At 43.2% G+C, this 12,625-nt stretch overlaps 1 protein-coding gene across 1 annotated transcript; it reads left to right on the top strand.

Moving 5' to 3' along the window:
* Positions 1 to 231: 231 nt before the first annotated feature.
* Positions 232 to 9,273, top strand: LOC119378184 (DNA repair protein XRCC1; the record flags this gene model as incomplete). Its single annotated transcript, XM_037647407.2, is given in 7 exon segments — positions 232 to 390; positions 1,224 to 1,283; positions 2,785 to 2,911; positions 3,124 to 3,215; positions 4,293 to 4,476; positions 8,164 to 8,329; positions 9,153 to 9,273. Coding segments are annotated over 7 exon segments (909 nt in total), but the record flags the coding sequence as incomplete, so codon positions are not given.
* Positions 9,274 to 12,625: the final 3,352 nt, after the last annotated feature.

Here is a 12,625-nt window from a genome sequence, read left to right as displayed (position 1 = left end):
ATTAAAGGGCCCCTCACCAGACTCTGTTGTAAACTTTATTTATGCACCAGAAGTTGCGAGGCCCCGTCCAGTTTTTGCACTGTGTAGTTATTTCGCACTTTGCAGATATTATCACCACTGAGAGATCCATGCGTGCTCTTGTTTGTCTGCACCATCGAAACTAGCAAGGAGCACTTCAACTAAAGATCTGCATTGAATGCTTAACAAACAGTGCTTGATTTTTATGCACAGGTTCTTCTCGTGGCATCATCGTTCATGACGCCAATGGACGCCCGTCAAGGGACGAACCTGAACCGTGTCCGCATGTTCGGTGCAGAAAAGCTGTCTCAGTCTTTTGCTAAGGAGAAGTGGGACCGTATTAAGATTGTATGCACACAACCTTTTAACAAGGTATGTTTTAGTACAGTTCATTGTTGTGCCTTATTCTTCTTCCCCAGTGATTGAAATGCAGCAATTTTGGGCTAAGTAATGCTTGTACTTTAGTTTCCAGTGTCTACAGTTCGTGTCATATCGGTGTAATTTCGACTCCATTTACATCAGAGCCAACATCACGTTAAGCAGCCACATTTGTAGTGACACGACGCAGTTAGCTCGAGCATTTGTGCATACCAATAGTTATACTAAAAGATTTGATGTCGCATTTTAATCTGTGAGTACTGTACTACGTTCTTTTCTAACTCTGAGTTTTGAAATTAATGTCTAGCTATTGAGTGCAATTACTTGAAAAGGAAGACATGACTCGCACAAGAAATCATGACACATAGTTGACCAGCATAGGCATGCGCATTTACTGCCTAATCTAATCATTCTTTAGCCCCCTTAAATATTGCCCATGTGTGGTGTAACTTCCTGCCTTTAATCAGTCAGAATAGATATCTGTCTGAGTACACTTGAATAAATAAATACACAATTCATTCAACCTGTAAACTTCTACTATTGCATTCAGTCTTAGTGAACATTATGTTAACTTGAAAGGAGACTTCCTATCACTGGTGGTACGGGGAAATAATTGTGTGCATCAGATAATTCCTGTTACGAGATGGAACAGGATTGTAAGCAAGTTATATTGCCATTTTGTCAGTGATTAAGGTGCAGTTCTCAAATTCAGTGATACCGATTGAATGAAATGGGCGGAGAATTGAGTGGAAGGGATCGCTGCATTGTACTGCCTTACCTGTGACTCACATGCAAGGTTTACCATTGTACTTCACCTTTACTTGCAGAGTATCCAGTACGGCCTTGCCTTTATCAAACTGCACTCTCCCGAAGAGAATACTTCCAAGGTACGAAATTTGTTTATACATGGTTGTTTTTTTTAAAAACAAAACATATTTTTTATGTTTGAAGCAAAAACAAATGTCGAGAAAGGGGCTGTACAAAATTCAAAATTTCGGGCATTTTTATTTTTGTTGGCCTGCTAGTGTAATTGACAGCCTTTGGAGAAGCTCGAAGGGGCCCGGCAACCATTTTGGACATAGTCATAAGATGCTGCCGATCTGTAGTTAAGGCCCCCATGAACGTGTGAGCCAAATGCTATTGCACTGCACGCAGTAGGGAACTTACAATGTTGTGTCATAGACAGCCAAACATCATTTGCTCTTCCCTTGGCAAGCTATGCAGCAGTGGGACTGATGCGGGCATTGGGTGATTTCATGATTAGAAGAACATGATTACGTTGTCTGCGTAATGCGGGCATTGGGTGATTTCATGATTAGAAGAACATGATTACGTTGTCTGCGTAATGTTTTATAATAATTGTTGGGGGCTTTTACATCTCAAAACCACAATATGATTATGAGGGGTGCCGTAGTGGAGGGCTCTGGAAATTTCAACAACCTTGGGTTCTTTAACGTGCACCTAAATGTAAGTACACAGACCTATAATTGCTAATGTTCTGTCTCATGTGTTCCCTTTCGTACACTAAGTGCCTGGGTCATTTGTCTCATACTGAGCCTGCTATGACAGTACCCTATGCTTATAGTCATCTCCAAGACCACCGGTACTCCTACCAGTGCATGCGAGCTCTCTGCTTCATGCCTAGCAATCTAAATGCCTTGTCAGAGATTGTTTGGTGTTGGTGTTTGGCTAAGTGACAGCGCTTCAAAATGTGCAATCTGGATTTGGCTCCTATTCATCAGTTAAGCTGACACAGGACAAAGCTGGTGTGCTCCAGCAACTCATTCAGATCGTAAAATGCTCAGACAGCTTCCACTTAGGCACACAGGCGTTGTCCTTACATAATTGCATGTTAGTGGTGTGCAGGTGTCAACCAAGCAAGTGCGTAAAAACAAGGTGGCACTTTATAAACTTTATTAAAGCATACAAAAAATGTTACCTTGGGCTATGAGCTATGTTTATTGTGTTTAAATCGGAGTTCTTGAGGTTAGCATGGCTGTGAAAATTGTAAAAGAACTAAATCATGTTTCAGCTCCCACATATTTGGCGCTGTGAGAATTGAAAGGTATACAGCTGGCCAATTTCTTAAATATGTTTTGGTATTGAAGCATAAACGAAGACGTGCTGCAACTCAGACAGTTAAAGAGCCAAAGTAATATTTCATATCGTAGCTAGTACTTTCACTTTGTCCGCACTAGATAGATTTGTTGTATAATATGAGTCCTTTCAACAAGAGGGAGTTTCCCCTTATACGCTCACTTTCGTGTAATTCACCTTGATATCCTGTTTCCTGCAATAGGGGTATCATATTATATAGAGGTATCAATAGAGGTATCATATATGGAGGATATCATTCCCTGCAACTGATCAAAATATTTTTCCTTCTAGGTGGAGCCTTCACCAAAGACTTCTTTGGGGAGTTTCCAGTTAAAAGACGAAGAAGATGAAACCGATCTTGCTGTTGGTGCGTGGTTTGCCAAGAGGAAAGAAAGAGCATCTGCCGATTCTTCAACCAGTAAGTTCAGGCTTGAAATAAGTTTTTTTTTTTTTCATTTTAGCATGCACTAGCAAATCAGGCAAATGGCTTTTAGTATTTACTTTCCAATCATACCTGCAGTTTCTTTTTTTCTATGTGTACTGTACATGAAAGGAAGCTTTCACAGTGATACTTCATTGCTTTTCTTTTCATTATCTATTCCACTTGCTGAATGCTTGACTGGTTTGCAGGTCCCGCTGCAATAAAGGCTGCCTCCTACGCAGCTACGGCGCTTCGGACCGCAGAAGAGAAAAGTTTGAAGCCATCAAAGCCGGCCAGCAGTGTAAGCTTCTACATCCTTTAGGGGCAGTTGACGCAGCAACTACAGTAAATACCTCATTACACGAGACACTCATTTATAAGAGGCATTTGAAAACGGTGCGGTTGGTTTTCCTACGTTGGCCATGATTGCAACATTGCATACAAGAGACACCATTAAAGAGACACTTGGTTACTAAGGGCAACTTTTTTGGGTCCTTTGAAAAATTCTTCAATGTTTAGAAGAGAGACAACCCAGGCATACTCATGCAGTGTGGCTGACATTGTGGCACAAACCAGTATGCGCTGCAATTTTCATTCCCTTGACTCGATTCTGTTCCTTTCCTATCTGCATCTGGATGTCATTCCTCACATGATGTCTAACAAATTGCACCAAACTTTCTGTCATTATGCTTTTACAATTGCTGTTGTGCTCCCACACCGGCTACATGACAGGGTCGGTGTACGTCGAAGACCACCAGGTGGTTGAAATTTCCAGATCCTTCCACTGCGGCGTGCCTCATAATCATATTGTGGTTTTAGCATGTGGAGCCCCACAAGTTACTTTTATTAAAGATTGTTAGGGGCAACATTAGGAGACAGAAATGCAGTGATGCAGACTAGGTAACAAATGGTGATAGCTTATATTGCATTTGAGATTAAGAGGATGAAATGAGGTTGGGTGGGCCATCTAATTTGTAAGGCAGCTAATGTGCAGTCTACTACTGTTACAGAATGAGTGCTGAGGACAGCTGTTGATTAGGTGGCTTGATGACACGAAGAAATTTGCAAAGATAAGGTAGAATTGTTTCACTCAAGAGAGGACTAACCAGACCTTGCAGTGAGGTACGAACTAGCCTGCATTAACGCCCTTGTTTAGACTAACTGCACATTGTTTGGGGTAGCCTGTCTCCTACACTGTGCACTAGCATCAGGCTGATGACAATAGTAGCGCTTTGGCAATGTTGGAAGTGTATCCTGTGATGAAGCTTAGAGCTCAAAGGCCAGAAATATAACAGCCTGAGTCACGTTGGTTCACGTTTGACAATGGATTCACTGTTCTTTCTTTTTATTTTCTAACAAAACATGTTTCCGACCTTAGAGGAAGGAGACTACAGAGGAACCCGAAGAAAGTTCTTCGCCGCTGGCCACACGAAAACCACAGAAGCCTTCTACTGTGCAGACATCTCAGAGGCCCGCCACAACGCCCGAGGCAAAGAAGAAACCCGCCGCTGAACAGACAAAGCCAAGAGAGACACAAAAACCTCAGACACCAAAAGCTCAGAGTAAGGTTGTAGTTACCACTTGGCAAGTTGCAATGTTGTGGGTGTACATGCTGGGACGATTATGCCAGGGGCATAGCCAAAAATTTTGGGTAGGAGGTTGTTCAACCACTCTTCATGTATGTTCGTGTGTGCATTTGTATGTGTGCGTGTATATATATGCACATGCAAAATTTAAAGATTTCAGAGGGGGTGAGGGGGAAGTTGAAACCCCTTGACTTTGAAACCCCTTGGCTATTCCAATGGATCATGCTACAGACTTGTGGAATAGCAGCATCTTTTTACGTATGGACCTTGTGCATGTAGTTGGGACGCAGTTGTTTCATGAACAAATTTTCTGTTCACTCTGACCGAATTTACACTTTATTGACGCTTTATGACACTCTATTGTGTATCCATGAAGTGAAGTTTGAAGTCAGTTACACTGGCATTATTAAATGTTCCTTACAGCTTGCTAAAGCTACGCTGTGTTTATTGCTTGCTTCTTGAGACTGCAGCACTTTTGGACTTTTAAAGTGAAGGCAGCATATTTTGCGCATGGATTAACTATAACTATGTTCTTAAAGGGCTTCTCGTTAAAATAGAAGTGCGACTGCTATACTTAATATATATATGTAGGCAGGTGTTGCTTCTTTCTGGTGTCATCTTTATGGTGCACTGCTTAGCTGCATATGAATACTATGAAAATGGAATTAATCAATCAGTGTAGCTCTTGGCAACATCATTTTTATGTGGCATGGTCATAGAGTGAATTGATAGATGCCAGAAAAATGTAACTTTTGTGTAGCAGTATTTTCTTCAGTGCTGTGTCATGAACCTTATGATGCTATTATCATATCATTCTTCTTGTTGATAACAGTTCTGCTTTGTGTGGGAAATTTGACATTCTGCATGTTTTAGCAAGTATACTCCTATGTGCATTAATATCTGCGCATAATGTGCAATACTTGGAAAAAAAAAAGAAAGAAAGGTTATAGCCACGCCTTTAGCTTGCGCATGTAAACATACAGTGTGATTTCCAACTTATTATTGAGGAAACTGGCATTATCGTAGGCACAAAGCACAGCTCCTGAAACATTCTTGTTTTGCATATTTAGCCATTACCCCTGTCCTTACATTTTCTATGTTGAAGCATGAAATGGCCTTATAGCAAAAGAGGAATGTGTTTGTCATTACTCTTAGGTGTGGCTTCATGACGGAAATTTTTCGTGTAGGTTGTGGGGGTGCTATCACCCCCTGTAAAGTCGTTTGCAACTCACTGCGCATCCGTGCCTCGCGAATCAGCCTGTCACAAATTAGCGGGTTATAAAGCGCGCGCGAGGCCGCTTTCAGCTGGCTACGAGACAGAACGGCGCGAACCGCGCGCCCAAGAAGCGCGAAAGACGAAAAAACAAGCATCAAAAGACGCCGGCGCGCCGTATTCTCCTCACCCACTCGAGCCAGACGCAGTCAACACGATCGAACGCCCGGCAAAGCCTGGATCTTTCTAGAAGGAAAGGGTGACGCATCCCCGAGCGGTGCCGCCGCGATTCGAACCTACGAGAAAGCTCTCGCCCTTTCTGTAGCCTCAGCTGTACTGCACGCCGAAGAAATCTCCCGACGCTTCTAGAAACCGGGGGAGAAGGGATAAAAGCGTGCAATCGACGACAGTCAGGGGAGTCAGTCGAGGGGTCGGGAAGTCAGTGTGGAGTCGAGACAGGAGTCAGAGTAGTGCAGTCGGGGAGTCGAGAAGCCAGTGAGTGAAGGAGTGGCCCGGTGATGGTGAAGTTACGCTAAGTGTGGCTCTGTTAACCAAAGAAGACGTGTTTATGATGGTGTGCGGTCAGTCGCTCGTCGATCTGGAAGAATCTGATGACGACACCGTGTGAGCCGTGACAAGTCACGACGACGGTTGAGCTACGACGATCAACGCTGGAGCTGGCGTGAGTGTTTCCTTGAAGAGAAGCATTCGATTACCGTCCAAGTATTGTGGACTGGATACGCCATTATCTATTCAGGACTTTAACTGTCGTTGAATAGTTGTAATGCATGCGATTGCATTTGTAGCGCGTGATCTGTTTGCTTAGCTCCCGTTGTGTAAACACCATCTGAATTATATTGTGAAGCTGTAACGGGTACCAGCCGTGTGTGCACGTGTTTGTGATATTGGTATTGCCTTAACTGAGAATATATTTCGTTTTCGTTTGTGTTATCGACTCTCGGCTCTGACTCGGTCTTTGGACCACAACCGGCGTTCGCTGGCGCACCAAAGGACCAACTCTAAATTGTCCACGCTTTCGTGGTGCGTTTTCGGAGGGCCGTGACGCCAGCCCTTAGAATCCGCCCGGCGATTGCCGTCCCCATTAACGGGATCAGTGACACAGCCGCAGTTAGCATTAACAGCCACCGAGCGAGATGTGGCGCTGTGCTCGTGTGATGTAGGCTTAGCATGGTGGCACCGGCAGCGTCGCTTGCGAGCTTAGGCTGTCGTGCAGGAAACAGCAGCGCGCCTCTTTGGGGTTTGGTAGCGTGAGTGGATGGACGTCTCCCGCGGTGGGTCCGTGGGGGACGATACTGTGGCTCGTTTCCTGCGGGCCCCTCGTCGTGAGTCGAATGTCGGCGACCCCGCATTCGCGGCACATTGTGTGTGTTATGTTTTCTGTGTATTGCGTTGGCGCTGTACATATAAGGTTATTTAGCAAATTAACTAGTTGTGTGTCAGATTCGGTAGGCGAGCTCGCCGTGATGTAAAAGCAAGGTTAATAAATATGTACTTGTGGTTGTTGTACGACCGCGGGAACTGTCTCCGTGTGTTCTGAAAGCAGTGGTTCATATTCAGACCCGACAAGGTTTGGTTTCACAGCAACAACAAATGCATAGCTATGAAGCCACACATTAGCGTGATGAAATTTTTGCGTAAAATGTATGCCTCCTTACCACGAAGCCACACTGTGTTGAAGCCAGACCTTTGAGCTTTCAGTATTATTGTTTGTTCCACTTTACACCTAACGTTACATTTTCCACTTGGAACAGTTGTAAAGCTGCACTATTGAGGTTAAGCTCTGAACTTTTTCTGTTCAGCTGAGGATACAGTTTGTCTTGCTGGTGTGATGGCATGTGATAGAAAGAAAAAAATGTGTAAATTGGAAAATTTGGTGTTTGCTCCACCCAGGCATCACGTTGCAGGTATAATAACACATTGGCAAATGTTGAACTTACAAGATGTAAAGATAAGTGTAACTGCGTGCATGCAGTGTTACGCCACAATGTGTGAACTTTTTAATGTAATAATTCCTTGTTGCTTGTTGTACCACTCTCTGTAAGATAATACCATTGATAACATTCATAATGCTAAATCCTAAGAGAGTATTTATTTATTTTATTTATTGAGTACCTGCTTCTCCATAAGGCATTGCCGCAGGGAGGGTACAGTTCATATAAGCAAGCAAGCAGAAGCGCCTTTATAAAGTATAGAAGAAATTGTCATTTGAACAAGTACAGACAGTATCAAGTGCCAGAGTATTCCAATCGCTTACAGTATAAACAAGGAAAGAGTAGTGGAAAGTGTTACCCTTAAAAGAAATCTACAGTTTTGTTAACATTATGTACGTAAGCTTCTTGTGGGGGCAGTTGTCTGCTTTAGATACTTTTTTTCAGTTCTTGACACAAAGTGCATCGATCACTGTTGTCTGTCCTTCACTTTTTCTCTAGAAAAGAAGAAAACAAAGCCCCCAAAGAAGTTTGAAGAGCTCATGAAGGGTGTTGTGTTTGTGCTCAGCGGCTTCCAGAATCCACTTCGTTCTCAAATTCGAGATAAAGCATTAGAGATGGGGGCCAAATACAAGGCAGACTGGGACCGCTCCTGCACTCACCTTGTGTAAGTTATCTTAAAGAAATGTAAATGTTAAAGTTTCACACAGATGCTCTGGAAGATTATTACTTCTGCACAAGTTGCACTGATGTGTACAGTAATAGAAATGGTCACACTGAAGAGTGAAATCCAATTTATGCAATATTACAGGAAATATTGTGATCTTTGTGTGTTCGGTTGAGTTTTTGTCAGGCAGTAAGGTTTGTTGCGCCTTGATATGTCTGGCTTTCTCGTTAGACATGAGCAAATGTAAAAAAAAATGATGCCTAACCTCAAGCTGTTTGTAAGATTACCATGGCAACAATGTGACTAGTGTAGTGACAAGCCATAACGACACGTCATAACGACATACTGTTGCAGAAAAGTTAGTGTGCTTGTACATGTGGCATGAGTAGTCATTACAGCTCATTGTTTGAAACATAAGTACAGAGAAGAACAAAATGGATGTAGTTGACAACTAGTGCAATGACTGCCGTGTGTACAATGTCTCTCACTTGTTTGGGAAAAACTAGTGGGCAGAAGGCTTAGTTGCTTGTGTTTCCATAGATGTCATGCTTTTCAGTTTTCATATCGCAACTGTATGGTCGTGGGGTGTAAACATCGCAGAAGGTATGCTGAATAAGCTATGTGGCAATTCAGCAAGTACATTTTGCTGCGTGCTGCCTGATCTGTACGGTTCACATATGCCAGAAATGTATTTCCTTGACTGGACATGGGAATACACTATTCCTATCTTGATTCGGGCAATTGTGCTTTAAATTCTGCAGATGGACAAAGCGGTACGATTAGTTGTTGCTCATTTGGGCAACTGTGTATTCTCCTTATCCAGATGTGCTTTCCTGAACACACCAAAATATGGCCAAGTGAAAGCAGCTGGTGGCAAGATTGTTAAAAAGGAATGGGTGATTGACAGCTACAAAGAGAAATGCCTCAAGCCCTGGCTCGAGTGAGTTTCTTGAGTGTATCTTCCTTAGAATTTCATCTGTTGCTGTGTGATACATAGGCCCATGCTTAAATTTAGTAACATCTTAAAAAAAAATCCATGGGTATTCGATTGTCAAAGGCAGTGTGCATACACGTACCAGCAAATTGCCTCATTTGGGCTAATTGGCAAAGGATTAACTGTTTGAAGAACTAACTGTGAAAGCTGTGCACATCTACAGCTTCCACAACATCTAATGTGATGAAAATTGTTCACATTATTTGTGTCACTGCACATTTTCTGGTTTAACATTACTGCGACAGCAGTCAAAAGCTCTAAACTAAGTTAGCTGTGCTTTGAGGCCCGCGTACTTAGCTTTAGGTGCACATTAAAGAACCCCAGGTGGTCGAAATTTCCGGAGCCCTCCACTACGGCGTCTCTCATAATCATATTGTGGTTTTGGGACGTTAAACCCCAGATATTATTATTATTAAGTTAGCTGTGCGAGTCCATATCTTCTGTTATGGCATCGAAGTCAACAATATCGAATTACATTATCGAGTCTGTTACGTCTATACAGCCACCTGTGGCTGCCGACAATTTCTTTAACACAAGGAACCATGACACACGTTAACGGGTGTAGGCTGGGCACTGGAGTCCCAACCCGCTAGCGTTCGACGCAAGAATCACGCTCGCGCCACAACGCCAGTGCATTCGGGCGCGCACCTCTTTGTCGTTGTCTCCTAGCGAGACATGTCAAAGTCATTGTTATTTTTTAGGAAGGCCACACAGTCATCTTCAGCCTTACTCCCGCCTCATGGCTATGAAAAACAACCCTTTTCACTATTGAAACTTGTATGTAGGTTGGCGCATGTAATGGTAGTGTGATTGGCATGACTGGAAAATGATAGCATATGATCCAAACCATGAGTATGAGGGGCACTTGAGCTATTGCACCAACACTGGCTCATGAAATAAATAAAAGGAAGTTTTTCACCTAGAACCGAACAGATGTGTTCTCAAGCCTGTGTCTAGCATGCTTTGTGCATACTCACTTACAATTTCACTGATTCACATGCACCCTGTGCTAATTTCACTGGTGTGAGATATGGCTTTAAAGAATGATGAAGGGTATGTGTGGATGTGGGTTGCATGTTACTGTTGAGTGGAAACATAAATGTGTGCCTTTTTGTGTGTTGTTGGTGGTACTGGCAGTATTGGAACATTGGTAGTGCCAGTGACAGTGTATGGAACTGCTGTTACTGGCCATGCTTGGGCTACTGTTGCTATTGGTACCCACCACACAATGGTGGTACCGTGCCCTGTTAGTGGCACCAGTACTGGTGGTACTGCGTGGCTGTGGTAGTGCCAGATCTTGGTACAGGTAGTGTGGATACCAGTAGTACTACAATGTGGCAACAGTAGTGTCGGTACCATGAGTGCCGCATGCTGGTGGTACCTGTGGTAGTGTGCAGTGCTGTGTGGTGACACGGAGATAATCGAGGCGCACAGTTTAGTGGGAGATACTGTGTTTTCTGTCACAGACACTGTATTATCTGAACTGGGCCTTTGGTTGACTCCACTCCTTTGTATTGATACAGCACAATGGTCAAATGAATTCCGTGAACAAAATAATGCCAGACACAACCACCTCTCACATCATGCTAAATGAATTCTTGGAAAGCAGTGGGAGTTTGTCCATAATTTTTTATGTTGAATTTTGCGGTGTGTTCCATATAGACCACTCTATGAACTATGGTGGTGTTACAACTCACCACTTGTCACCAAAGTCAGACGCACCTACTAATTGCATCGACCTGAAAGGGCAGGGCACTTCCTGCTCTCCCAGCATTGAGGTGCTCGAGGCATGTTTCCTGTCAAGAGAAGCAATTACATTGTTTTAACCAGGGGTCTCAAGCTCATATCAGCTAGCAAGCTGCAGTCCTGAAATTTTGTCCAACAAGGGCAGGGACAGTGAACGAAATGTCACCTAATGTTGCCATTTGAAAGAATGCTTTCCCATATCTCATATATAGGTCAGATTTGATGAATTGTTCGAGAAAGATATCGATGCCGATCTGCAGAATGACTAAAATTCTGAAATAGAGCTTTTGTTCTACGGTGATGTTTCAACATATAGTGACCGCATGGGGTGCCTCAGGAAAAAAAAAAATATTTGAGATTAGTCCCGTCTCTGTAGTTCCCCTGAACAAAACGTTATTAATTGCAATAAACGAGAAAACGATGCGAATACCATTTAGCGAAGTCACCAAAATTTATTCCTCATGAAGCTGTGGGCCGGGTGTCTGAGACCCCTGGTTTAAGCAGACTGGAGACATCGGTTGAGCAAGTCGTGCACATGCTCCAGATAATAATATGGAAAACAAGAGGAATGAGAAAGGAGAATGTGCTGTTCCTCATAAAGGCCTGTGGTGTTTATAGAGTCACATACCTGTAGGTGCTCCGCACTGCATGACTGCTGACTTCCACTAACATCAAGAAAATCAGCACCGTCTTGCACAGAGACTGCATGCCACACGTGCAAGAATCACGTGCAGCTTGTTGAGGCAGGAGAAGTGTGTTTTGTCTCGTGCTGATTTGCCAGGCGGGCATTTCATCGCATTACTGTAAAACACGTTGCAGAAGATGGACTGTTTTATGCCTTTGATCAACCGCTTCACGAAAGTTTCGCCTAAATCATGAAGACTCCGAGACATGTGTTGGATATTCTCAATTTCACTATGCCTCTTTTATATAACCCATCTTGTGAGTCTTTAGAATGTGCCTTTGGCTGCTTTACTGTTTATTTCTGCGTCTATATAGTGCTAAAAGCGCTTATTTTGTAAGTTCTGTGCAGTGTGCCAACGGCTGGTGTAGGGGCTAATGTCAGCGCACTTCGTGTACAGCACTCACGGATTGAAATGCACATCATTTTTTCTTAACAGCGGATCTGTTTAAGCTTGGAGTAGCGCCGTTTGTCGACCGCACAAAACTGGCGAACCGGGGGGAGAGCGAAGCTAAGAGAGGAGGAAATCCGAGTATAGCTATGCAGTGCATCGGTAGGAGAGGTGGAGGAGAGTAATTGCATAGTAAAGCATATATGTATAGTGTAACAAGTGGCGTGAAAGAGAAGTGAAGGTGAAGAGGATGAAAAGGAGAAGGGGGATAGGCTAAAGCATAGCATAGCCATGTATAGCATACTATATAAAGGATACAGCATAGCTATGTACAGTATAGTATAGTATAGTATAGTATAGTATAGTATAGTATAGTATAGTATAGTATAGTATAGTATAGTAAAGTAGAGCAAGGGGGCGGGAAAGGGAAGTGAGGATGAGGAAGATGGAAATGAGGAGGGGACAGGGTAAAGCATAGCATAG

This window comes from Rhipicephalus sanguineus, unplaced genomic scaffold, assembly GCF_013339695.2.
Source record: "Rhipicephalus sanguineus isolate Rsan-2018 unplaced genomic scaffold, BIME_Rsan_1.4 Seq726, whole genome shotgun sequence".
Classification (NCBI taxonomy): Eukaryota; Metazoa; Arthropoda; class Arachnida; order Ixodida; family Ixodidae; genus Rhipicephalus; species Rhipicephalus sanguineus.
Note: the sequence above shows the minus strand (reverse complement) of the source record. Positions and strands in the feature narration are given on the sequence as shown.